Source organism: Phycodurus eques, chromosome 3 (assembly GCF_024500275.1).
Source record: "Phycodurus eques isolate BA_2022a chromosome 3, UOR_Pequ_1.1, whole genome shotgun sequence".
NCBI lineage: Eukaryota > Metazoa > Chordata > Actinopteri > Syngnathiformes > Syngnathidae > Phycodurus > Phycodurus eques.
The window spans coordinates 28,757,538-28,782,043 of NC_084527.1; the positions used below are offsets into that span (position 1 = coordinate 28,757,538).

General features: G+C 42.5%; 1 protein-coding gene across 3 annotated transcripts in view; it reads left to right on the top strand.

Annotated features, from left to right (window-relative positions):
- The window catches only part of galnt9 (polypeptide N-acetylgalactosaminyltransferase 9), a 113,476-nt gene that overhangs the window by 63,062 nt on the left and 25,908 nt on the right, over positions 1-24,506 (top strand). For all 3 annotated transcript variants that reach the window (XM_061673009.1, XM_061673010.1, XM_061673011.1), the window contains one exon: positions 11,990-12,107. In XM_061673009.1, the coding sequence (XP_061528993.1) occupies positions 11,990-12,107 (118 nt within the window). The remainder of the gene's footprint in view (positions 1-11,989; positions 12,108-24,506) is intronic.

Consider the following 24,506-nt stretch of genomic DNA (forward strand, 5'->3'; position numbering starts at 1 on the left):
GAGCCTATTCCAGCTATCTTCGGCATAATTAATGTAATGACTAAATGAGTAAATAAATGAATTAATAAATGAATAAATAAATATGTATTTTAAATATTTCAGTATTTATTTATTTTTTCAGTATGATCTCACTATTTAATTTTGGTGCTCCTGTTCCCTTGTGCATCATGAAATAATTCTTATCTGTAATTTTATCTGTCAATCTCACCCATCAAACTAAGTGGACGGGCAGTAGGCGGGACTAGCTCTGATTTAAACTCCAATCAAATTGCTTTTTCTTGCTTGACCGCTTCCGTGAGTTAATCACAGACATTTTAATAAAAGTCTTGGACTTAACAGTGACTACTTAGGCCAGTATGTTTCATGCACTTCATTGCAAGTTAATAACAGAAATTTTAGACCTTGCAGAAAATATAGATGTTGGAATATCAGACCCTAAGTGTATGTCGTGCAAAGCGGAGGGATTTATGAAACTCTTGGGAGATATTTCCGCTCTCTCAGGCCATGATATTGACCGAATTATGTTTGCAAACTTAGAGTAACTTCTCACACACGCACACACACACACACACGCACACACACACACACACACACATGTTGCTATCGATGTAGTCGTATCTCTCGCATCGGTTTGTCGTTTCCAACCCTAGTTTTAAATTAATGATTGAACATGATTTTGGGATGGTGTTGTGTTGACGTTGGTGGCAACAGTATATGATGGCAGGATGAGGTGGGATACCAATATACAATGCCGAACAATGAGAGCAGCCGTTTCGAGTCAGCACATCGCCATTAGCTGGCTAGGTAAGTGGATCTCAAAGATCTGTAGCTTGTCGTTGCTGAATATTTACCAAATCTCTCTGGTGTTGCCAGTAAATAAAACAGGCTGTAAGGGCTTGCCTCATACACAATGACTCTCTGACTCTGACACGACATTCTTCGACTTTGCACACTCGCAAGAGCAAAATGGCATAAAAATGGCTGTCCTGAATCTTTTTGCTTCTTAACCCTGAGAAACTGCTCAGGTAAACCAGGATGTTGATTTGTTTGTACATGTTTTGTTCTTAATGGTGTTACGGCATCGATGGCGGTGCAGATAGTCACATTAAAAGTTGTGTATGAGATTATCAGTCGGACCAACATGAGATGAAAAGGAAACAATGGATGTGGGTAATATTTCAGACAGCACAGCAGCAGTTAAAGCACTAATATGACAGCGACAGCATTGGTCGTGGTAAGAGTGACGGCAGCGGACCAAGAGTTCAAATTTGTGAAGTAGTGGACATATATAGCAGTGGTATACGGGAGAAATATTACAATACAGTTAGGATTGCCCTGGTTTAGTACTGACACTAAAGTGCAGTATTACCATTATTATGGGTTGGTACATGTAATGCAACCCTATGGCGAGCACAAGCCAGTGTAAACTATAGGCCGGTCCCAAGCCTAGATAAATGGAGAGGGTTATGTCAGGAAGGCCATCTGGCTAAAAACTTTGCCAAACAAATATGAGCGTTCATCCAAAGAATTCCATACCGTATCGGATCGATTAACAACGTCCACCACCCACGCTGTTACCCACAGGGCGTCGGTGGAAATTCAGCTACTGTGGCTTGAAGAGCGGGTTCTTAGTTGAAAGAGAAAAGGAAAGCACAGAGCCTAGAATTGAATGTGGGGACTTTGAATGTTGGGACTATGAGCTTGGGAGTTGGTTGACATAATGATTAGGAGAAAGGTTGATATATTGTGTGTCCAGGAGAGCAGGCGGAAAGGCAGTAAGGCTAGAAGCCTAGGGGCAAGGTTAAAATAATTTTACCATGGTGTAGATGGGGAGAGAAATTGAGAAGGGCTTATTTTAAAGGAAGACTTAGCTAAGAATGTCTTTGAGGTGAAAAGACTATCAGATCGAGTAATGAGGCTAAAACCTGAAGGTGTCCTGTACAATGTGATTAGTGGCTATGCCCCACAGGTTGGATGTGACCTAGAGTTGAAAGAGAAATTCTGGAAGGAGCTAGACAAAGTAGTTGTGAGCATCCCAGACAGAGAGAGAGTCGTGATTGGTGCAGATTGTAATGGACATGTTGGTGAAGGAAACAGGGTTGATGAAGAAGTGAGGGTTAAGTTCGGCATCCATGAAAGGAACTTGGAGGGACAGGTGGAGGCAGACTGCAAAAATTATGGAAATGGCTGCAGTGAACATGTTCTTCCAGAAGAGGTACGAACATAGGGTGACCTACAAGAGCAGAGGTAGAAGCACACAGCTGGATTTCATCTTGTGGAAACAATGTAATCTGAAGGCAGTTAATGACTGTAAGGTAGTGGTAGGGGAGAGTGTGGCTATACATCATAGGATGGTGGTGTGTAAAATGACTCTGGTGGTGTGGAGAAAGATTAAGAAGACAAAGGCTGAGCAGAGAACCATGTGGCGGAAGCTGCGAAATGTGAGAGTTATGGGGCTTTTTGAGAAGAGGTGAGACAGGCTCTCGGTGGATAGGAGGAGCTTCCAGAAGACTGGACCACGACAGCCAAGGTGATCAGAGAGACAGGCAGGAGAGTACTTGGTGTGTCTTCTGGCAGGAAAGGAGAGAAGGAGACTTGGTGGTTGACCCTCAAAGTACATGAAATCATACAAGGAAAGAGGTTAGCTAAGAAGAAGTGGGACACCCGACTGTCAAGCTCCTGAAGTTTGCAGATGACACCACTGTCATCGGCCTCATCAAGGACGGTGACGAGTCTGCATATCGACAGGAAGCGGAGCGGCTGGAGCTGTGGTGCGGGCGACACAACCTGGAGCTGAACACGCTCAAGACGGTAGAGATGATCGTGGACTTCAGGAGGCATCCTTCGCCACAGCTGCCCCTCACGTTGTCCAGCTGCCTTGTGTCAACCGTCGAGACCTTCAAGTTCCTGGGAATTACAATCTCTCAGGACCTGAAGTGGGCGAACAACATCAACTCCGTCCTCAAAAAGGCCCAGCAGAGGATGTACTTCCTGCGGCTTCTGAGAAAGCACGGCCTGCCACCGGAGCTGCTGAGACAGTTCTACACAGCGGTCATCGAATCGGTCCTGTGTTCTTCCATCACAGTCTGGTTTGGTGCTGCTACAAAAAAGGACAAACTCCGACTGCAACGGACAATCAAAACTGCTGAAAGGATTGTCGGTACCCCCCTACCCACCATTGAGGACTTGCACGCTGCCAGAACTAAGACAAGGGCGTGCAAAATCCTCTCGGACCGTCTGCACCCCGGTCACCAGCTCTTCCAGCTCCTTCCCTCAGGTAGGCGCTACCGATCAACGCAAACTAGAACTAGTAGACATTCCAACAGCTTCTTCCCTCTTGCGATCAACTTCTTAAACACCTAACCTATAATTCCATTACAACAAGCTGGCAATTTTTTGACTTGAGTTTGTTGTCACATTTCTGTGGGGCCAATTATTTATTACTTGTGCACTCACTGTAGTTGTCTCGCCATGCTGCACTATTTGCATATACTGGCCACTCATGCCAGAGTAGCATCTGCTCCATTTGCACACTGATTGAGGAGTATCTGTAACATTTGCACAACCGACATTGTCCCAGATGATCGCACTACTCGTCACTTTAAACCGCATACACTCCTTGAAGTCTCAGCGCCCTTTGCACAATGGTCATTGCACCGGACTATTGCAATATTAGTCGTTCGAACTGCTCTAAGTGCTAGAGGACTCTGCATCTTTTTGCACAATTGTTTTTTGTCAATGTCTTTATGTCCCCAAAGTGTTCTGTAAATTGACTGTTTGTTGTACTAGAGCGGCTCCAACTACCGGAGACAAATTCCTTGTGTGTCTTGGACATACTTGGCAAATAAAGATGATTCTGATTCTGATTCTGATTCTGACTAAGAGGACTGAGGAAAGGCGAAAGGAATACATGGAGATGTGATGTAATGGCAAAGGTAGAAGTGGCAGAAACCAAACAAGAGGCATATAACATGACATGTATGCCCGTTTGGACACTAAAGAAGGAGAAAAATATCTATACAGATTGGCCAGATAGAGCAATAGATATGAAAAGGATTTGCAGCACAGAGCGATAGATATGGGAAGGATGTGCAGCATCTTAGGGGGATTAAAGATAGAGATGGGAATGTGTTGACTGGTGCCAGAAGTCTGCTGGATAGATGGAAAGAATACTTTGAGCAGTTCATGAATGAGGAAAATGAGAGAGAAGGAAGAGTAGAAGAGGCAAGTGTGGTAGACCAGGAAGTGGCAATGATTAGTAATGGGGAAGTTAGAAATGCATTAAAGAGGATGTAAAATAGAAAGGCATTTGGTCATGATGACATACCTGTGGAGGTATGGAAGCATCTAGGTGAGGTGGCTGTGGAATTTTTGACCAGCTTGTTCACCTGAAGATTCAAGATGGCGCCGAACCGTGTGGTCGCCTTGGTTACGTGTTCTCTCGTGCTGTCTGTCTTTGTGTTTTTCTTTCATCTTTGGAGACATTACGTGACTCACTTACACAAGGGAAGACTTCCTAAACATTAGGGAGTCTACCCCGGACTTTCTTTCACCAACTTTCACAAATCCACTCAGTTTTTTCTCTGAGTTACTTATCGAAGGGGCGGCCGCAGTGTACGCCGCATGGAGGCAAAAGCAACACCTCAGGGAGAAACAAGCAGGTCAAGCTCCGTAAGAGAGGATTCTAAATGGCGCTCGCGTCGATTCACCTCGCAAATCGACGCTCCCAACAAAATGTATGAGCTTCATCTTCTCACAAAGACCAGTAAGGACTTTGGACGTTCCACTGCCCTGTGCTTCAGGGAGGCATGGCTTTGTGAACGTGTAGCCGTTGGCGCCGTAATGCTTCCGGGCTTCCAACTACACCGGGCAGACCGCATCACCGAGTTATCAGGGAAAACAAAAGGTGGTGGGACATCCTTCTATATCAACATAATATGGTGTACCGACGTCATGGAGCTCACCACACACTGCAGCCCGCGGGCCCTTGGAGTCGCTGGCCACTTGTGCTTGAGAAGTATCTGCGCCATTTGCACAATTGACACTGCTCCAGATTATCGCACGACTACTCACTTTGAACTGCTTAAATTTCTTGAAGTCTCTACGCCATTTGCATAATGCTCACTGTACCGGACTATTGCTCTATTAGTCACAAACTGCTCTAAATTGCCAGAGAATTCTGCATTATTTGCACAATTGTCCAAAAATAAATAAATAAAAAATTACCACATTACTGGTAACCTTTTCATTTCTCAGTATCTCTCCGTACTGTGTTTTATGTTTTGATGTCTCAAAACTATTTTCTGTGTAATGGCTCTCTGTTGTCATACTAGAGCGGATCCAACTCCCGGAGACAAATTCCTTGTGTGTTTTTGACATACTTGACAAATAAAGATGATTCTGACTCTGAGGACTGGAGGAAAGGTGTGCTGGTCTCCATTTTAAGAACAAGCGTGATGTGCAGAGCTGTGGGAACTATAGAGGAATAAAGCTGATGAGCCACACAATGAAGTTATGGGAAAGAGTAGTGGAGGCTAGACTTAGAACAGAAGTGAGTATTTGTGAGCAACAGTATGGTGTCATGCCTAGAAAGAGTACCACAGATGCATTATTTGGCTTGAGAGTGACGATGGTGGAGTACAAAGAAGGTCAGAAGGAGCTACATTGTGTATTTGTAGATTTAGAGAAAGCCTATGACAGAGTACCCAGAGAGGAACTGTGGTATGCATGCAGAAGTCTCGTGTGGCAGAGAAGTATGTTAGAATAGTAGATGAGATGTATGAGGTTAGCAGAACAGTGGTGAGGTGTGCTGTAGGTGTGACAGAGGAGTTTATGGTGGAGGTGGATCAGGAATCAGCCCTGACCCCCTTCCTGTTTGCAGTGGTGATGGATAGGTTGACATATGAGGTTAGACTGGAATCCCTGTGGACCATGATGTTTGCAGATAACATTGTGATTTGCAGTGAAAGCAGGGAACAGGTGGATGCATGCACTGGAAAGGAGAGGAATGAAGATTAGCCATAGTAAAGACAGATTATATGTGCATGAATGAGAGCGGTGAGAAGAGTGAGGCTACAGCTTTAGATACTTGGGGTCAACAGTCCAGAGCAACGGTGAGTGTGGGTAGGAAGTGAAGAAACAAGTCCAATCAGGTTGCAACAGGTGGAGGAAGATCTCAGGTGTGTTGTGTGACAAAAGAGTCTCTGCTCGGATGAAGGGGAATGTATATGAGAGTGACAAGGCTTGCCATGATGTACGGATTAGAGACGGTGGCATTGAAGAGAAAACAGGAAGAAGAGCTGCAGGTGGCAGAAATGAAGATGTTGAGGTTCTCTCTAGGAGTGACCATGTTGGATAGGATTAAAAATTAGCTCATCAGAGGAACAACCCTTGTTAGATGTTTTGGAGACAAAGTAAGAGAGAGCAAACTTTGATGGTTTGGACACATCCAGAGGAGAGATAGTGGGTATATTGGTAGAAGGATGTTGAGGATGGAGGTGCCAGGCAAGAGAGCTAGAGGAAGACCAAAGAGAACGTTGATAGATATCGTGAGGTAAGACATGAGGACAGTTGGTGTTAGAGAGGAGGATGCAGGGGTTACATGGAAAAGGTTGACACACTGTGGCAACCCCTCATGGGACAAGCCAAAAGGAAAAGAAGATGGCTTGTTTCATGTATTAGCTGCGTGAAGCCAAAAGTTTCAATTATTGTTTGAAAACAATGTGCTAAGAGGTTTTGATGGGGAGTTCATGTGAATATTAAAGTCACCCATGAATATATCTGCGTGGGTCACGAAGTCAACAACAAATTAAGAGAATTCATCTAAAAAGCAGGGATAGGGGCCATGGAAACAGTAGATAACTGCTAGGTAAAGCTCCAGTGGTGCTACATAACGAGAACTTGAAATGATTTGAAATAATTGTTAAATCTAATAATTGTTAAATCTAGGTCGTTAAATCTAGATTTAACAACCTTAGTCACTGAATTTAAAACCTCATTCAGAGATTAGGGTGATGCTACCATCCTTCTTGAAATGGTTTGGGGGAGACGTTTCAATTAATGGCAATTTTTCATTTGGTTTTAATCAAGTCTCGCAGAGACTGACCATATCAAGATTATGGTCTCTCATGGTCTCATTTTCAAGGCTGGTCAGTTCTATTTGCCTCCAATGTACAGTACTCCTTGCATTACTAGTAATAAGACTGAACATGATTTTTACATGAAAAAAAAAAAAAAAAACAGTACAGTGGGGAACTGATACTGTGGAAATATGGTAGTTATTGGTCCACTTACACATTCTATGATTATGAAGGAAAACTATCTCACCGGTAAGACCAACAGAGGAAGATTGCTTTTGTCACAATTCGCCTCCACTGTTTTACCTGTTCGTTCTCTGTGTTTTTCCATTCACCTCTCCACTACACCTTTCTGCCAGTCAGCCATGCCGACCCTCATTAGGCCACTCTGCTGACCTCGGCGTACTGGTGCTTCCAATCAGCAATTAGTCGCTATTTAAGTCTCTCCTGCTCAATCACTCTCTATCGGATTGTTCTTCCGATCTCTGACTGCCTCATAGTTTTCCTGGTAATCACCTCAGACTTCTGTCCCCGACTACGGGTTCTTCCTTGGTCCTTACTGCTTTCTGTTTGCCTCTCCCTGTTTGGTGTTGTCCTGCAACATCACAGTGTGAGTTGTGTTACCAGTGAATTGTGGAACATTACATGTACAGACCTCCAAACACTTCAGAAGTCTACAAAGACTCTTGGTCGGCTCTTGTTATTGAACTTTATTGTTGGTTATTGTGTTCTGGAACTGTCACATCGGACATTAATTCCAAGCTCAGACAATGAGGGTAGCTGTGGCAGATTACAAGACATGGAGTCATAAATTTGTTCTGTGTCTTGGACTGGGCAAGTAGCCACACTACAAGAATGACACCAACCAGACCCCACCCGATCATCACGGGTGGTCGCCAAGAGCACTGTCCAATGGTACAGGTTTTTGGGGAGGCGTGATTATAAGAAAGAGCCCAGGCAGCAGGGAAACAGTTCAGTGTGCATACAGGACCGGGGGACACAAGTGCGGGAACCGCGGGGTTAACCAGAGCTTGGCTCCGCAGGAACAATAAGGGCATGGCGCACACTCCTTGTATCCTCGGCATCCTCACATGGCAGAAAAGAGAGCGAAACTGCACAGGTCGGAGAGTCACGGGTGTTTGGGGGATCCGTCACATTATTGGTCAATGTCCAGGATCAATCGTAGGGCCACCTTGGACTTGCCACACTATGCGGGAAAACAAAACAAAAAATTCTGATACATCAGACTTTCTGTGTCGTTGTCGTGAGGCGTCTTAGACTCCGGATCGGCAATTGTTTATTTTGCCAAAGTACGCTGCATAACGTCGCTTGACTCAGAACTCAAATGATTGGCCACAACAGTTAACGTTTGTCTGCAACATGTCTTGTCAGGTCCAAATTGGGCTACATTGGTGTAGTCTGAGCTCAGTATTAGTCATGCCTGTGGTCTGGTTACTGCGTTTGGTTCAACACATACCCATAACAGCTTTAACTCATCACACAGCAGATAGTACTACATTAGTTGATTACACTTTGGTCTGAAATACAACACTCAGGAGTGGCTCGGTATGTCTAATATGACACTTTGTCCTGCCTAATAAACTATGTGTTGATAGTCTCCAGCATAGCACTAGTTATCCTTAACAATACAGACGCCACCAACATTTTAACAGTCTCTCTAATTGCCTTATGTCCCAGCTTGCTCTGAAGTAAATTATGGTAAACTCAAAACAATTAATTGTTTCTAGAAATAGTGATGGTTCTTTCCCCGTTAGGGTGAAGGCTATCCATCCTGAGCCGCTCGGGTCTGGCCCAGAAGGTGGGCCAGTTATCTACAATAAGATGCTCAACCTCTCATTATTGCCTCTCGCAACCAAATGACCAGAGACAATTTTTAAAAAGCGGTGATAGAGACAAGAGAGATTTTAAGCCTCCTTTCGCCAGTGGATCATAGATTTTTCAATCACAGCGTATACCCGTATCATCCTCGTATTATTAGAACTGATTTGTATAACTATATCAGAATATCTAGTGTTAGCCTGTCCCTTGTTTCTATCCCTTTTGCTCGTCAGATCTCTATGGTTAGCTTCAACTTCGGGTGCTCTGGCCCTAGTTATACACTTTACTGTTGTTGGTATTTTAAGAATTATGTTGATGGAGTCACTGTGAATAAGATGCAGGAGCCAGAAGACCGAGCTGGAGTGGGACTAGCTACAGGGGTGTAACAGGCTCTCTCCTGCAAGAAGTCTGCTTATGGCTGATGCTAGCCAGCATAGTAGGTTAGGTAGAACCTCCGCTATAAGGTGTGATGGTCACATCTACAGTTAACAAATTATTCTGCTCTAGCTGATGGACACATCCCTCGAGCAGGGAGAAGCCTCTCAAGGAGCAGGCTGCAGTAGGCGCAGGAGTTCAAACTCACTTCATCTGGTTGCAGTCTTTGGAGAGAATGGAGGGAGCGACAGACAGCCGATGAGCTGAACCGGTGTCCGTGCGGTGTTAATCATTTGTGAAAGATAAAGTTTAGGAACTTTAGGCTTCTCAGATTACATGTACCAACTAAGAGACTCAACTTTAGAACTAAGTCTGGGTCCATGTTGTTCGACTTGCAATAGGTCGATGGCTGCAATGCATATTTTAATTTTTTTTTCCAAACAAATCAAGTAAAATAGGGTTTTTTATCCATCTGAGGACTTGCGTGCTACAAACAACAAACAGTGAGGACATCTTACGCTCAGGATAGGCGTAAAGATACAGATGCATTGATTTTGTTTGCTTTACCATCGGAGTAATTTGTCTCTGGACTAGTCACGATGGTGCATTTTATACTGCTATGTGGAAATGCAGAAAATCAGACATGCCGTTTGGGAAAATGAAATAAAGGAAATGTAACATGTTTCCTTTGTCTACATTAAAACAATGTCTAGAGTCGAGAAGAAAATGAGGGGCAAGGTCATTTAATTCACATATTCCTCAATTACTATTATTGTGTTTCTGATACTCTGATCTGTACTTTAACATAAAGTGAGTACATTGACATTGCTTCTCTCAAATTCACTTTAGACTTTCTCCTTACTTTTTCATATATGTGATGTTGGTGGCCCGATATGTTATGGATATTCAGAATTACAAGCACATTTCTCTTTGTGATTCATAGCACATGCCTCAGTGAACCTCCTTAATGTGCAGGCAATGAATCATAAAGCATCACCAATGGGGCTTCTTATGTTTCAGGACTGAATTAGCAGTCAAGTCATAGTCCTCTAAAATTAGTGCACGTGTGTGGAGGTGCATGTGACTGTGTGTGCTACTTTATTGTATATGGTGAACTCACTCAGGGCATCTTTCCAGAAAGAAGAATATATCGCAAGCCACTTTAGAGAAACAAAATAACTGTTGAGTACACTGGATGAATAGAGTGCTTTTTATGGGTCTTTGTCCCAGAGCACTTAAGATGGGACCTGGCAGATGATAGTGATAAAAATAAAGCCTAGGAACTGTTGCTGGTCTGGGTTACCCCACTTTTGTGAAGAATACTCTTGGACACTAACTGGACCTGAGGTTGTTTTAAAATTGTACTACTTTGAGATTAGATTGGGGGTTAGGGTTAGATTAGATAACCCTTTGAGTCCTACAATAGAGAAATAAAATAACAATAATTATGATAATAATAATAATGATAAGACGACGAATGCATTACACTTATATAGTGCCTTTCATGACACTCAAAGACGCTTTACAATTACACACATTATTCATCCATTTTCTGTACGGCTTATCCTCACTAGGATCGCAGGCATGCTGGAGCATATCCCAGCTTTCTTTGGGGCGAGAGGCGGGGTACACCCTGAACTGGTCGCCAGCCAATCGCAGGGCACAGATAAACAAACAACCATTTGCACTCACATTCACACCGTACGGGCAATTTAGAGTCTTCAATCAACCTACCACACGTGTTTTTGGAATGTGGGAGGAAACCGGAGTACCCGGAGAAAACCCAGCCAGGCACGGGGAAAACATGCAAACTCCACACAGGCGAGGCCTGGGCAACAACTACTTGCGCAAGGGCGGGGATATGAACCGACGTACCTCCGGTTGCAACTTTTACACTTACCCTCTGTGTCACGCTGCCCAATAATTGTAAAGTTTCCTTCATTTCAGCAACGTGGTGGCTCCAGGAATTTACAGGGGGGAAGAAAAAAGGTTTTTCTACCTGTTTAGCCTCTGTTACACTTTACACCAGTGGTTTCTTTCTGCTTCAGTACATTTTAAATGGTTGTACAGCATTGTCTATCGGCAATATTTCTTCAATGGCTCTGAGTTATTTTTTTATCTTCTCTTAGCTTGTTTTCACCTTGAGTCAGCTCACGTTTTTTTTTTGTTGGTCCCACCTCTAACAAATCTGAAACTGAGCATAGACTTCAGTGGCAAGGCAAGGCAGCTTTATTTATAGAGCACATTTCATACACATGAAATTCAATGTGCTTTACGTGATTAAAAATACCACGTTTGAAAACAAAGAGCAAAAGACATTTAAATACAAATTACAAAAATAAAAGACAGCTGACTTAAATTATAAAAATAATATACAGTGTAAATAGAAACATTTTAAAATTATTTTGAAATGCTTTAAAAGAGCTCAATCGTCAGAATTTCAGTGCTATTTCGTGACTGAGTAATCTTTGTAATAGAACATACTGGGGTAAGAAAACCCACCTTTTTTACATGTTGTAATGCTATTGCTAAAATGAAAAATGGTTGGATTCAAACAAAAGGTCATCCCTTTTAAAGTCTGCAGTAAAAATAAAGGAATTGACCCTACTGTTCCAATACTAATGGAGGAAGGTTTCCCAAAAGTAGGGCCCTCTTTCTAAATATTGTAGTATAATGTTGCTGTTATCTCTCTCTTTCAGAACCCCCGCTATGATTGGCTGCTCTTTTGTGGTAGATCGTGAATACTTTGGAGAGATTGGTCTGCTGGATCCTGGTATGGAGGTCTATGGAGGGGAGAACATCGAGCTTGGCATGAGGGTAATGTCTGATTTGCACCAAAGCTGACTTTAAATGAATTCACTCGTTTGAGGAATAGTACTACAATATTTCCATTTTGAATTGAATAAAAAGTCTAAAACAGAAGAAAATGTTGCTGAGGGAATCTGTTAGGAGTGATGGTTGTTTAATTTTAGAATGAACAGAATGAGCGCAGACCTGCTACAATGCTTAAGCGCTGAGATACAAAAACCTCATAATGTCAAATGACAATTTGAAAAGCACAGCTGATGTACAGACATAGAAAAAAATTGTGACCAGATGAGATTTAACAGAGCTCTGCATTGGTTTTTAAAAAGGTCAGGAACACATTTTTTTTTTCAATTTGATCTGTTCTCCCCTTTTTTCATGACGACTTTGTATGGAGTATCATCACGTTTTAAGAAGCATGCATTTAAGAATAAAATAATAACCATAATTTAAAATCTATGTGTTGGAAGTTGAATAAACCTAAACCAAACGTAAAGACCTTTTCATGAAGGTAATGAGATACAAGCATTTTAAAATGACTAAATAAAAGCTAAAAATTTATATTGAAAATTCTTAACAACAAATCTAATATTATATCATTAACTGGAGTGTGCAATTTCTGGAGAAATTGTGTGTGAATCATGACATGCTGAATGAAATCATATGGAATGGTATTGACTGATATTGAATAATATTGAATGATATAGAATCATGTGGAATGATGTTGAATAATCTGGAATGATGTGAAAATATTTTTTTGGGCACTTCCGGGGTCACTTCTTGTTCATTTTGGGGCACTTCGGGTTCACTTAATGTTTATCTTGGGGCACTTCCGGGGAACTTCCTGTCCATTTGTGGGGCACTTCCTGTTCACTTCCACTTAGGGGTGGGTCACTTCCTGTTCGTTTGGGGGATCTGAATAGTTCACAGGATGGCTTGCATAAGCGGGACCTGTTGAAGTTGGGATGGTTGGAATCGGTCAAGAAATGTTGAAACTGAAGGTAAATATTTAAAATGTTCTATCAGGCTTTAATTTGAAAATGTGTGAAATTGGGGGAATTGAAATGGTTCACACAATGGCTTGAATAAGCTGGACATGTTGACGTTTGAATCGGTCGAGAAATGTTGAAAGAGGAGGGAATAATTTAGAATCTATCATAATGTGGGGAAAAGCGTGGCTTCGTAGTAACATCCATCCGTTTTCCATGGGGGTGCTGGAGCCTATCCGAGTTGACTCTGGGTGTGAGGGGGGGTGGAGGGTACACCCTAAACTGGTTACCAGCCAATTTCAGGGTAGATATAAAAAATCAACCAGTCACACTCACATTCACACCCATGGGCAATTTAGAGTGTGTATCCAAATATGAATCTTAAGATGTCATCCATAGCTCCTCTAAAGTACCAGACACCTGTGCAAAAACACTTCAATGAGACCTGGAGAATGCTTCGGGGATTACAGCCCACTCTTTAGACAGCTTCAGTGAAAGTGATGATTTATGGTGGCAGATTACCATTTGAGAGTTATTGCACATATAGTTGAGGTTCACCTGCATCAATAAGAATGTTTATGCCATCGACGACGACAATATAATCTACCGGTTTTGCTTTTATTTCTGATTGTTAATCTGCTACAGTACATCAGTTATAACTCACTGTGAAGCGTTGTGTACAAAACCACGCTCCCCGTGGTTGCCATATTTTCTCATTCAGTAAAGACACTTTTATGTACCTGACTAACTATGCATCTAAATTACAAGGGAGGTCAATTCAGCTATACCTGCTAAATTAAGTCTGACCAACCTTATTGAACTGTGTGTGATATGCTACACAAGCAAGTCTGTAATTTATCACATATGAATTTGCATATTTATTGGCCACATTTGAATCGTGTAGCCAACACACATGCATATACTTTTCCCTACTGTGTATCTTGACTGTGAGAAAATGAAACACATGCCACTGCAATTGTGCATGTAAGGGCTTGAATAGATATACAGTACAGGAATCAGCAGTTTGATTCAGCTGTTCATGAGGCACCTAATGAAATAAACATCGACTTCTGGTAAGTGCATGGCTTCACCTAAAAAACCAGGATGGCTCAGGCAGCTTATTGTGGTGTCAGCCGAGAGAAGATACATTTGGGATAGGCTTGATTGACGAGAACAAGTTAAGCAATATACTTCATAGTAACCAAGTCTGCACAAACACTATGTGACTGCAGGGGACTGATGAAAAACCGGGTCCATACAAAAAGGTTACAAGGTTATTGTTAGATTTTAGACATTCCTGGATTTTATTAAAATTCTCTTGCGCTTAAACAATTTTCTGAACAGTAACACGCTTCTAATGCAGCCCTATGGGGGGCACAAGCCAGTGCAAATTGGAGGCCAGTCCCAAGCCCGGATAAATGTAGATGGTTGCATTTAAGGGAGATCAGGAAGGTCATCCGGCTTAAAACCTTGTCAAACAAATATGAGCCCTCATCTAAAGAATTCCATACCGGATCGGTCGTGGCCCAGGTTAACAACGTCCGCCCCCGGCACCGTTAACCTGCAAGGGCGCCGGTGGAGATTCAGCTACTGTAGGTCAAAGACAAAGGAGAGATGGAAAGCGGATTCTTAGGTTGAAAGAGAAGAGGAAAGTACAGAGCCTAGAATTGAATGTGGGGACTTTAAATGTTGGAAGTATGTAAATCTCTGGAACTGGTTGACCTGATGATTAGGAGAAAGGTTGATATATTGTGCGTCCAGGAGACCAGGTGGAAAGGCAGTAAGGCTAGAAGTTTAGGGACAGGGTTTAAATTATTTTACCATGGTGTAGATGGGAAGAGAAATGGAGTAGGGGTTATATTAAAAGAAGAGTTAGCTAAGAATGACTTGGAGGGGAAAAGAGTATCAGATCGAGTGATGAGGCTGAAATTTGAAATTGAGGGAAGAGAAATGGAGTGGGGGTTATTTTAAAGAATACTTTGAGGAGTTGATGAATGAGGAAAATGAGAGAGAAGGAAGAGTGGCGGAGCCTAGTGTGGTGGGCCGGGAAGTGGCAATGATTAGTAAGGGGGGAGTTAGAAAGGCATTAAGGAGGATGAAAAATGGAAAGGCACTTGGCCCTGATGACATGCCTCTGGAGGTATGGAAGCATCTAAGAGAGGTGGCTGTGGGGTCTTTGACCAGCTTGTTCAACAGAATTCTAGCAGGTGAGGAGATGCCTGAGGAATGGAGGAAAAGTGTGGTGGTGGCCATTTTTAAGAACAAGGGTGATGTGCAAAGCTATGGGAACTATAGACGAATAAAGTTGTTGAGCCACACGAAGTTATGGGAAAGAGTAGTGGAGGCTAGACTCTGGACAGAAGGGAGTATTTGTGAGCAACAGTATGGTTTCATGCTTAGAAAGAGTACCACAGATACATTATTTGCCTTGAGTATGTTGATGGAAAAGTGCAGAGAAGGTCAGAAGGCGCTCCATTGTGTCTTTGTGGATGTAGAGAAAGCGTATGAGAGAGTACTCAGAGAGGAACTGTGTTACTGCATTCGGAAGTCTGGAGTGGCAGAGAAGTATGTTAGAATAATACAGGACATGTACGAGGGCAGCAGAACTGTGGTGAGGTGTGCTGTAGGTGTGACGGACGAATTTAAAGTGGAGGTGGGACTGCCTCAGGGATCAGCCCTGAGCCCCTTCCTGTTTGCAGTGGTGATGGATAGGCTGACAGATGAGGTTAGACTGAAATCTCCGTGTACCATGATGTTTGCAGATGACATTGTGATCTGCAGTGAAAGCAGGGAGCGGGTGGAGGAACAATTAGAAAGATGGAGGCATGCACTGGAAAGGAGAGGAATGAAGATTAGCCAAAGTAAAACAGAATATATGTGCATGAATGAGAGGGATGGAGGGGGAAGAGTGAAGCTACAGGGAGAAGAGATAGGAGGGGTGGAGGACTTTAAATACTTGTGGTCAACAGTCCACAGCAATGGTGAGTGTGGTAAGGAAGTGAAGAAACGGGTCCAAGCGGGTTGGAACGGATGGAGGAAGGTGATAGGTGTGTGTGACGGAAAAGTCTCTGCTAGGATGAAGGGAAAAGTTTATAAAACAGTGGTGAGGCCAGCCATGATGTAGAGATGTGTGATGTAGAGACAGTGGCACTGAAGAGACAACAGGAAGCAGAGCTGGAGGTGGGGGAAATTAAGATGTGAGGTTCATTCTAGGAGTGACTAGGTTGGATAACATTAGAAATGAGCTCATCAGAGGGACAGCCAAGGTTAGATGTGTTGGGAGACAAAGTTACAGAGAGCAGACTTTGATGGTTTGGACACGTCCAGAGAAGAGATAGTGAGTATATTGGTAGAAGGGTGATGAGGATGGAGCTGCCAAGCAAGTTGCAAGCAATCTTCTGTATCCGAAATGAACAGCGGGGCAAGTTCTCCATCAAACACGCCAGGTTCCCTCTCGTCATTGTCGGAGTCAGTCTCGTTGCTGGGGGGCTGTTCAGCAATGATGCCGGCTTTCGCGAAAGCTCGGACAACATTCAACAGTTAAAGGAGATGCCTTAGCCCAGGCATCCACAATCCATTCACATATGGTCTTAATTGCACTTGGTTTTTCACAGCGGCTGTGAGATGGGCGCGTATGGAGTCACAGATCAACAGGGATGGTGACGCGTGGAAAAAAACCATCCGTCTCTTTATGTACACTTCACTCAGCCACTCTCTCATTTTGTCCTCGTCCATCCAGCCCTTTTGATTGACCTCGGCTGAAAACTTTTCTTTAGGCAGCGTCTTCCAATTAAAAAATCACCGGGTGGCAGTTTCTGTCCATTACCGTGGCAACCAAGCACAACAGTAAAAGCCGACTTCTCATGCCCCGTTGTACGTATCGCTACCGTGGTGGTCCCCTTCTTCTCTACAGTGTGGTTCGCCGAGATGTCGAAAGTGAGCGAAAGTGAGCGGCACCTCGTCCATGTTGGTGATGTGGTTGGTCTGGATGTGTTTGTCAGCAATCTTTTTACTGCAGTAGGAGCGGAAGATGGCCATGTAAATGTAATCTGCCAGAAGTTGCTGAGCCACGGTAACCCTTTCCCGGATGGATATATGGCGCCGTTTCATCAAACGAAAGCACCAAGACGGACCTCCTTGAAAATGTAAAATTTTCATTTCTTCTGCAAGCGTTATTGCCCTCAGTCGAATGGTGACTGTAGAGACGCTTCTCCCGGCTGTACTTGGCTTATTAATCCATTGCTCGAGTTGGTCTTCCAACTCGGGCCACCTCGCCTTGTTTCCGCAGTAACTCAGCTGCACATCCTGGTACTATATACCTACTGGAGACGTGCCTTTAGCGTCCTCCTTCACGCGCATCCTTCCCCCTTTACGTATGCCTTTCCTCTATAAAGCAGTGTGTCGGCAGGATATGCTCGCAGTCAGTTAAGCGGAGCGCTCATCAAAGTCACACAACAACATTTACACATAAGGCGCGCCGCATTATAAGGCACCCCACCCATTTTGGAGAAAATGTAAGACTTTTAAGTGTGCCTTATGGTCGTGAAAATGCGGCAATTTTAATCCTAATGGGTTTACTTCACACAATGTGTTTACTTAGTCATCAGGAAACAATTCAAGCTTTATTTTAATAAAAGCGTTATATATGAATGAATACATTTTTATTTAAACATGACTAAACAAAAAAGAACAATGAATAAAAAGACCAGAGATGGGTAGAGTAGACAAATATTGTACTCAAGTAAGTGTACTGCCATCCATCCATTTTCTGAGCCGCTTCTCCTCACTAGGGTCGCGGGCGTGCTGGAGCCTGTCCCAGCTATCATCGGGCAGGAGACGGGGTACATCCTGAACTGGTTGCCAGCCAATCGCAGGGCACATAGAAACAAACAACCATCCGCACTCACATTCACACCTACGGGCAATTTAGAGTCTCCAATTAATGCATGTTTTTGGGATGTGGGAGGAAACCGGAGTGCCCTTAGAAAACCCACGCAGGCACGGGGAGAACATGCAAACTCCACACATGCGGGGCCGGGCATTGAACCCCGGTCCTCAGAACTGTGAGGCAGACGCTCTAACCAGTCGCCCACCGTGCCTCTCCCTCTGTGGCCTCCGGGCGCTCACCATGCACTTGCGCCCCCCCCCCCGGATGCGAGGTGGGGAGACATTGAACCCCCCCTCCTCCCGCCGGCGGCGGGGGGAGAGTTGGGTGCCCGGCGCCGGTTGCAACGGGAGAGTGGCCTCCCTGATGTAATATAGTAAGTATAAATTAATGTTAACAAAAAAAAGTTTTGTTTTACCTTATAGTGTTTTCCTGTGGGACTAAATTGAAAAGATAATAAGATATTGGTCTGCTTTATTTTTATCTTCTTCTGCACAACACTGCGCTCAGCTGCCACATATTTTTACCGGATGGTTAATGAAAATCACTTTGACCGCTGTGAGTCAGTGAACATTTCTTGAGGCGATACACAACAGGTGCTGTTTTGAAGCAGTTTTAGTCAGGTGTAGCTTTATGGTAGTTCATACTGAGAACATTGCACCAATGACACATGTATGATACATACAGCCCATTTTGATTAACCCTGCAAATAATTACTGTTGATATCTTAGGGTTATTGACATTCTATAATATGCATGCAATCACCTTTCTTAGTATAAAGGTATATATTTGTGTAATTTAGGTTTTATTTATTTTTATTCAGTTAATACATTTGGAACGTCCGGTGTAGTGGACGATTAAGGTGTTTTATTAATCTGCTGAATTTGGCCAAATTAGGACCCAAAAGAATACCGTATTTTCACAACTATAAGGCGCACTTAAAAGTCTTAAATTTTCTCCCGAATGGACAGGGCGCCTTATAGTGCGGCGCGCCTTATGTGTGCACCAAGTTCCAAAATTTGTAAATGTTGTGTGACTTTAATGAGCCCTCCGCTTGACTGACTGGGAGCGTTTCCTGCCGACACGTTGCTTATATAGAGGAACTGCGGACGTGACTGAGGACAGCATGCGGACGTAAAGGGGAAGGGTGCGCGTGACAGAGGAGGCTATAGACACGCCCCCAGTAGGTATATAGCTTTGGTATGTGCATCGGTTTGGCTAAGGACCTCCGAAAATGGCACCTACGAAGAGACACGCTTACGAAGCACAGTTTAAACTGCAAGATATTAGTTACGCAGAGGAACATGGGAATCTCGCAGCCGCGGCCTCGAGATAATTTTAGATCAATTAATTCATGGTTCGCAAGTGGAGCAAGCAGGAAAACGAGCTTGGACAAAGTCAAGAAGACGAAGCTGAATTTCCGCGGAAACAAGGCGAGGTGGCCCGAGTTGGAAGACCAACTCGAGCAATGGATTAATGAGCAAAGAACAGTCGGGAGAAGCGTCTCTACAGTCACCATTCGACTGAGTGCAATAACTCGGAGATTGCCATCATTCCGGGAGGCTTGACGAACCGCTGGACATCCGTGTAAACTGGGCATTCAAAGTGAAGTTTTGAGCGGCGTGGGAGCGATGGATGACAGATGGCTAACACATCTTTACTAAGATTAGGAGGTAGTCCGGGGGCGTTACGCCACAATTTGTAAATGGATTGTGGAGTCTTGGGCTAACGTGACTGCTTGCACTGTTGTTCGAGTTTTCGTAAAAGCCGGCATCATTTCTGAGGAGCCGCACGGCAACGAGACTGACAATGACAAGAGGGAACCTGGCGTGTTTGATTGAGAACTTGCCCAGCTGTTCATTTCGGATACAGAAGATGAGGACTTTGATGGATTTGTGGATGAGGATTGATCAAAAAATAACGTGAGTACATTGTTAAATACTTCAATAAAATACTCCCGCTGCCTTTTTAAAAACATTGTTTTAGCGTGCATGCATGCTACCGTATGTTTTAAGCTATCTTATGTTTTACCATGCCTGCGCCTAATAATACGGTGCACCTTATGTATGTGTTAAATACAGAAATAGACCCCGTAACTGAGACTGCACCTTTTAATGTGATGCGCCTCATGGTCGTGAAAATACGGTAGTTCAGTTTGCGAATCAATATATAAAGTATATTTGACTTTATTTCTGTTGCAGTTAAATGTGTGAATTAAGGGACAATATAAAATGTAGTCCTGTCTGTTTGAATAATACAATTTAATATTTTAGTTGTGCTCAATCAGGACTGCCAATGACATAGCTCTGGCTTTGAACTCGTACAGTCTGGTGCTTCCTGCAGCAAGAGTGCGCAGCGACCTTGTGAAGGACAAGAATGTTTGCTCTGAGGCTGCAATAAACCCCGGCCATCTGTGGACACCAGCCACTCTGGCAGCTTCTAAATCACCATCATGCCCGAGCACATCAAGAAGCAAATGATAGTGGGCGATGACCATATGCGAGTCACTTCCAATAAGGGGGGAATTAAAAAGATGATAACAAATCTTTGACAATAGACAAATTCCTCTATTACATTTAATTAAGAGTTAGGAGTGTCAGAGACACAATTTTTGGATGAATGTCATTTTTTCATTACGTAATTGTTTGTGTGGGCAATGCTGAGTATACTGCATCATTTATTGACCTCTTCATACAGTATATAACTTCTGTTAGAAATTCCTCTGCTGCAATACTGTACTCCCCTATTGTGAAGTGTCTTATTGAATATGGTCTCAAGACATTGAGAATAAAAGCCGAGTTAATGGATTTATTATTTCAAGCTTTATCTGGACAGAGGCCTTAATTATATCAAGTTGAGGTCTCAGATCGTCTCTCAAGTATCTTATTCATTATCCTCAATTGATAATTTTTCTCAGCACGCAGTTTGAGCAGCAACATGGGTGGAAAAATGTGCCCTCCACTGATGTCAGGGCAGTAGCATTAGATATTGATCCAACCTTAGTCTTTTTCAATGCCTACATTATTTAGAGGCCATATCCATCTATTCAAGCTTAATGGACTCAGTTTTAGCTACACCAGTGTTCATTATTGTATGTTTGAGCTCACATCTGTATCCGAAAGTGATGCCAACGATGATAGATGTAGTAGCTGTACAAGTTATCAGTGCAAGAATCACAACGGATTGTCTCCTCAGTATTTAATCTTAATTTCAACAATCATTGGGCACTTAATGAGGTAGACCTACACAATATAATTGTTACATGATGTTACAATGAGAACTAAATGAAATTCAATGCAAAGATGAAGAAGACATTGCTCAGCTCAATGCTGGAAGGTTTTAATTTTACAATAGATTTGTTTGTCGTTTGCAGTCCTACCTAACTGTTCTACATTGTATAGAGATGTGTTCCTCATTCCTTCACCCTCTCATGCTATTATATGTAAGGCATTGCAACTGTAGTGGTACATGCTGCTGCCTTTCGTGGCGATGGCGTGGGTTTGATTCGTGGCCAGTCCCCGAATGGAAAAAAAAAAATCGGGTGGATTATATGAGGATGGACATCCAGCACAAAAACTATGCCAAACAAATCATGTTAATGACTCACTGCAGCGACCCCACTGAAAGATGAAACAACAATTATTTAGGTATATACAGTAAGAAAAAAAATCATCTTTTTGTTAAATGAATCACTCTAATTAACTACTTAAATTAAGAGTTTCCTATTCATGTCTTGTATTGCAAGTAATAATATTGTATAGGGGTACCTAATGATATGGCTGCTCAGTGTATCGTGCAGCTTCACATGTTTTATGTTGTGGAATTTCCTGTTGGGTTTGCACACTATCAATAAAATGTTTTCACAATTAAATAACTAGGTGTGTCCTGTTCCCATCCATTCATCCATTTTCTGTACCTCATTAGGGTCATTGGCAGGTATGGTAATAGAAAACCGGTTCTCTTCCCAGTAATTTGATTCCTTGGAATTGTTTGCTTGCTTGCCTGAAGATTCTGCGGGGGTCGGATGCTGGTGAGGCCGCTTAAAGCGCCTTGTTCTGGGGTGTGATTTGGTCAACGCAGCGCAAGGCGAAGCAAAAAAATTAAAAATACAAATAAAAAATCTTAAAGAACCATCACTAATCCTTCTCAATTCTCATCCCGCGTCGTGGGTGAGCCGGAACCTATCCGAGCTGACTTTGGGCAGGAGGCACTCAATTGCAGGTGTCCTGTGCCTGTATGTTGTAATTTTTCTTTTTTTTTCAGCGAGCCTTGCTGATCCAGGCTCTAGCTGCAGTTTACACCTTAAAAGATATATTTGTGTTTTATGAGTTATAGTTATATTTTATTTATATAATAAAAAAAAAAATGGATGAGTCATTTGGCATTTTGATGTCACCATACATCAGTGTCACTAATGAAGGTCAAGGCCAGAGGTAATTAAAGAGACCTTGTCATCTCTCCTTTTACTAAAACCCCCACTTCATTATAACTTCTGCCAAGATACACCCACTTAAATATGTGCTGTGAAAAGGGACGTCCTCTCTGCAGGCATTATCATCACCATCAATAGAGTTACTTTTAGGAAGCCCAAATAGGCTGATCCTCCCCATACCGTCCCCTTATTACTCACTGTCCTCCCTCCAAGCATTGCTTAATTAGATCATATCTTTTAGATATCTTTGACTCTGGCTGAAAATGTAGAATGACCTCACCAGGCAGAAGGTATGTGAAGGGTACTTGTATACACTGATTTTGCTCCCACACCAAATGAGCAATTATATGAAAGACAAGGGCAGTAACTGAATGGAATTATCTTCCTATGTATAGCTTCAGTATATTTTCCATCAACATGCTCCATAGATCATGAATCAATTATATTATAAGATATATGTTTTGGATATTGAAGAACCAAAAGCGATGGAGTATAACAAGGGGATTATTGTTTCTTCTGAAAATAGACTTCCAGTAATTTTAAACACCACTCATTGTCACTGAAATCCCAATTCAGTGATTTCGCTTTGCTGTTTGTGTCCACTGCTCCCGCGGGATGCAGGGGTTAAAAAGGCAGAAAACAATTTATTTATGTGACAAATTACCCATTAATTTATGAGAATGTCATGTACATATAGAAAATATTAAAATGAGGCAATGTGGAAAACAAATATGATCTTAAACCCTATAACAGACTTAAGTCTGTTCATGTACATTCCAGCAGGGACATGTCAGTCAAATTCAGCCTCATTTTATCATCTCCGTCCTTTGGCAACCTTGTAAATCCACTTTATGGCAATTTTGACTCCTAACATGACCTTACAGTATTCTCAATGTTCTGTCAACAGAATGTAGCTAAATGATGCAATTTGTCCCTAGAAGTGTCCTTTGAATGCATACGTTCATCCCGAGGGTTATTACCTTAATTTCTTAATTACCTTAATTTCTTTGAAGTCAGTTTTATGACTTGCGATTAGCTTGCCAAATACTTGGTAGCCAAGAGACTTGACTTGACTTTGACTTGAACGACATGATTTGACAAGTCATCTCGTTTAGCGTTGCAAATCTGTGTTTTAATTAAGACACATATTCAGTATTTATCATTTGGATTAACTAATAAATCTAGTGTTGACAATCTTGGATCTTCAAATTTTGTTAAACTAACGACTTCAGGTTTACCTGAACCCAAAGGCTACTGACAATGCCAATGACAATATGACTATAGACAGCTTGCTTTATCCTTGTTACTACTGTATATCATTCACAATATCACAAGCTGAAGAGAACAGTAGACTGACTACTATGTTCTATGACATCTATTGTACATATTGATGAAATTCAAATGTCTAAGGTCAAGACCAAAATAAGCAAAGATCCACTCAGCAATTCATCTATTTTGTATACTGCTAGATAAGCAGAAATGTATAACAATATCTAAGGATAACTCAAAGCACAAAAGTGTATTTAATGGAATGGAGACCACTTTTCCTTTTATGTGCTCCAGAGGCTGAGGTCCAGCTCCCTATGAAGGTGAAACATCTTATTGCACTTGAAGTTTGGATTCAGTTGCAACGTCAAACCTGTTCTAAGCAACTCCCAGAAAAGTATCAAATGTATGAGAGACTCAACAAAAAATATTTTATTGAGCTGATCAAAGAGGCGCTGTGAGTTGACTACTACAGCGCCTCTTTGATGAACTACATGCATCGTAATAGCGCAAAGATGAGTGACATATTTAATCATGTTTTTATTTACTTCTATGCTGGTCATCGAATATTTCTATATTAAAGTGACTCGCCCGCGGTCTGTGGAACAAGGAAGGTTGGGCACCTCTGATCTGTAGAATTGCGGACACACTCCTTTGTATTGATGGATCTCCAAACATGCATTCAGTGACAAGCACAGTATTCTGATTAAATTACTTGTAGTACTTGTAGGCTACTTGTAATTACTCTCCTTCCAAGTGTTATTGTTTTATCCGGAGGGATGTGCACGTACTGACTGGTCGACAACACATCTGTTCCGTTGGATATTTTCATATAAAAA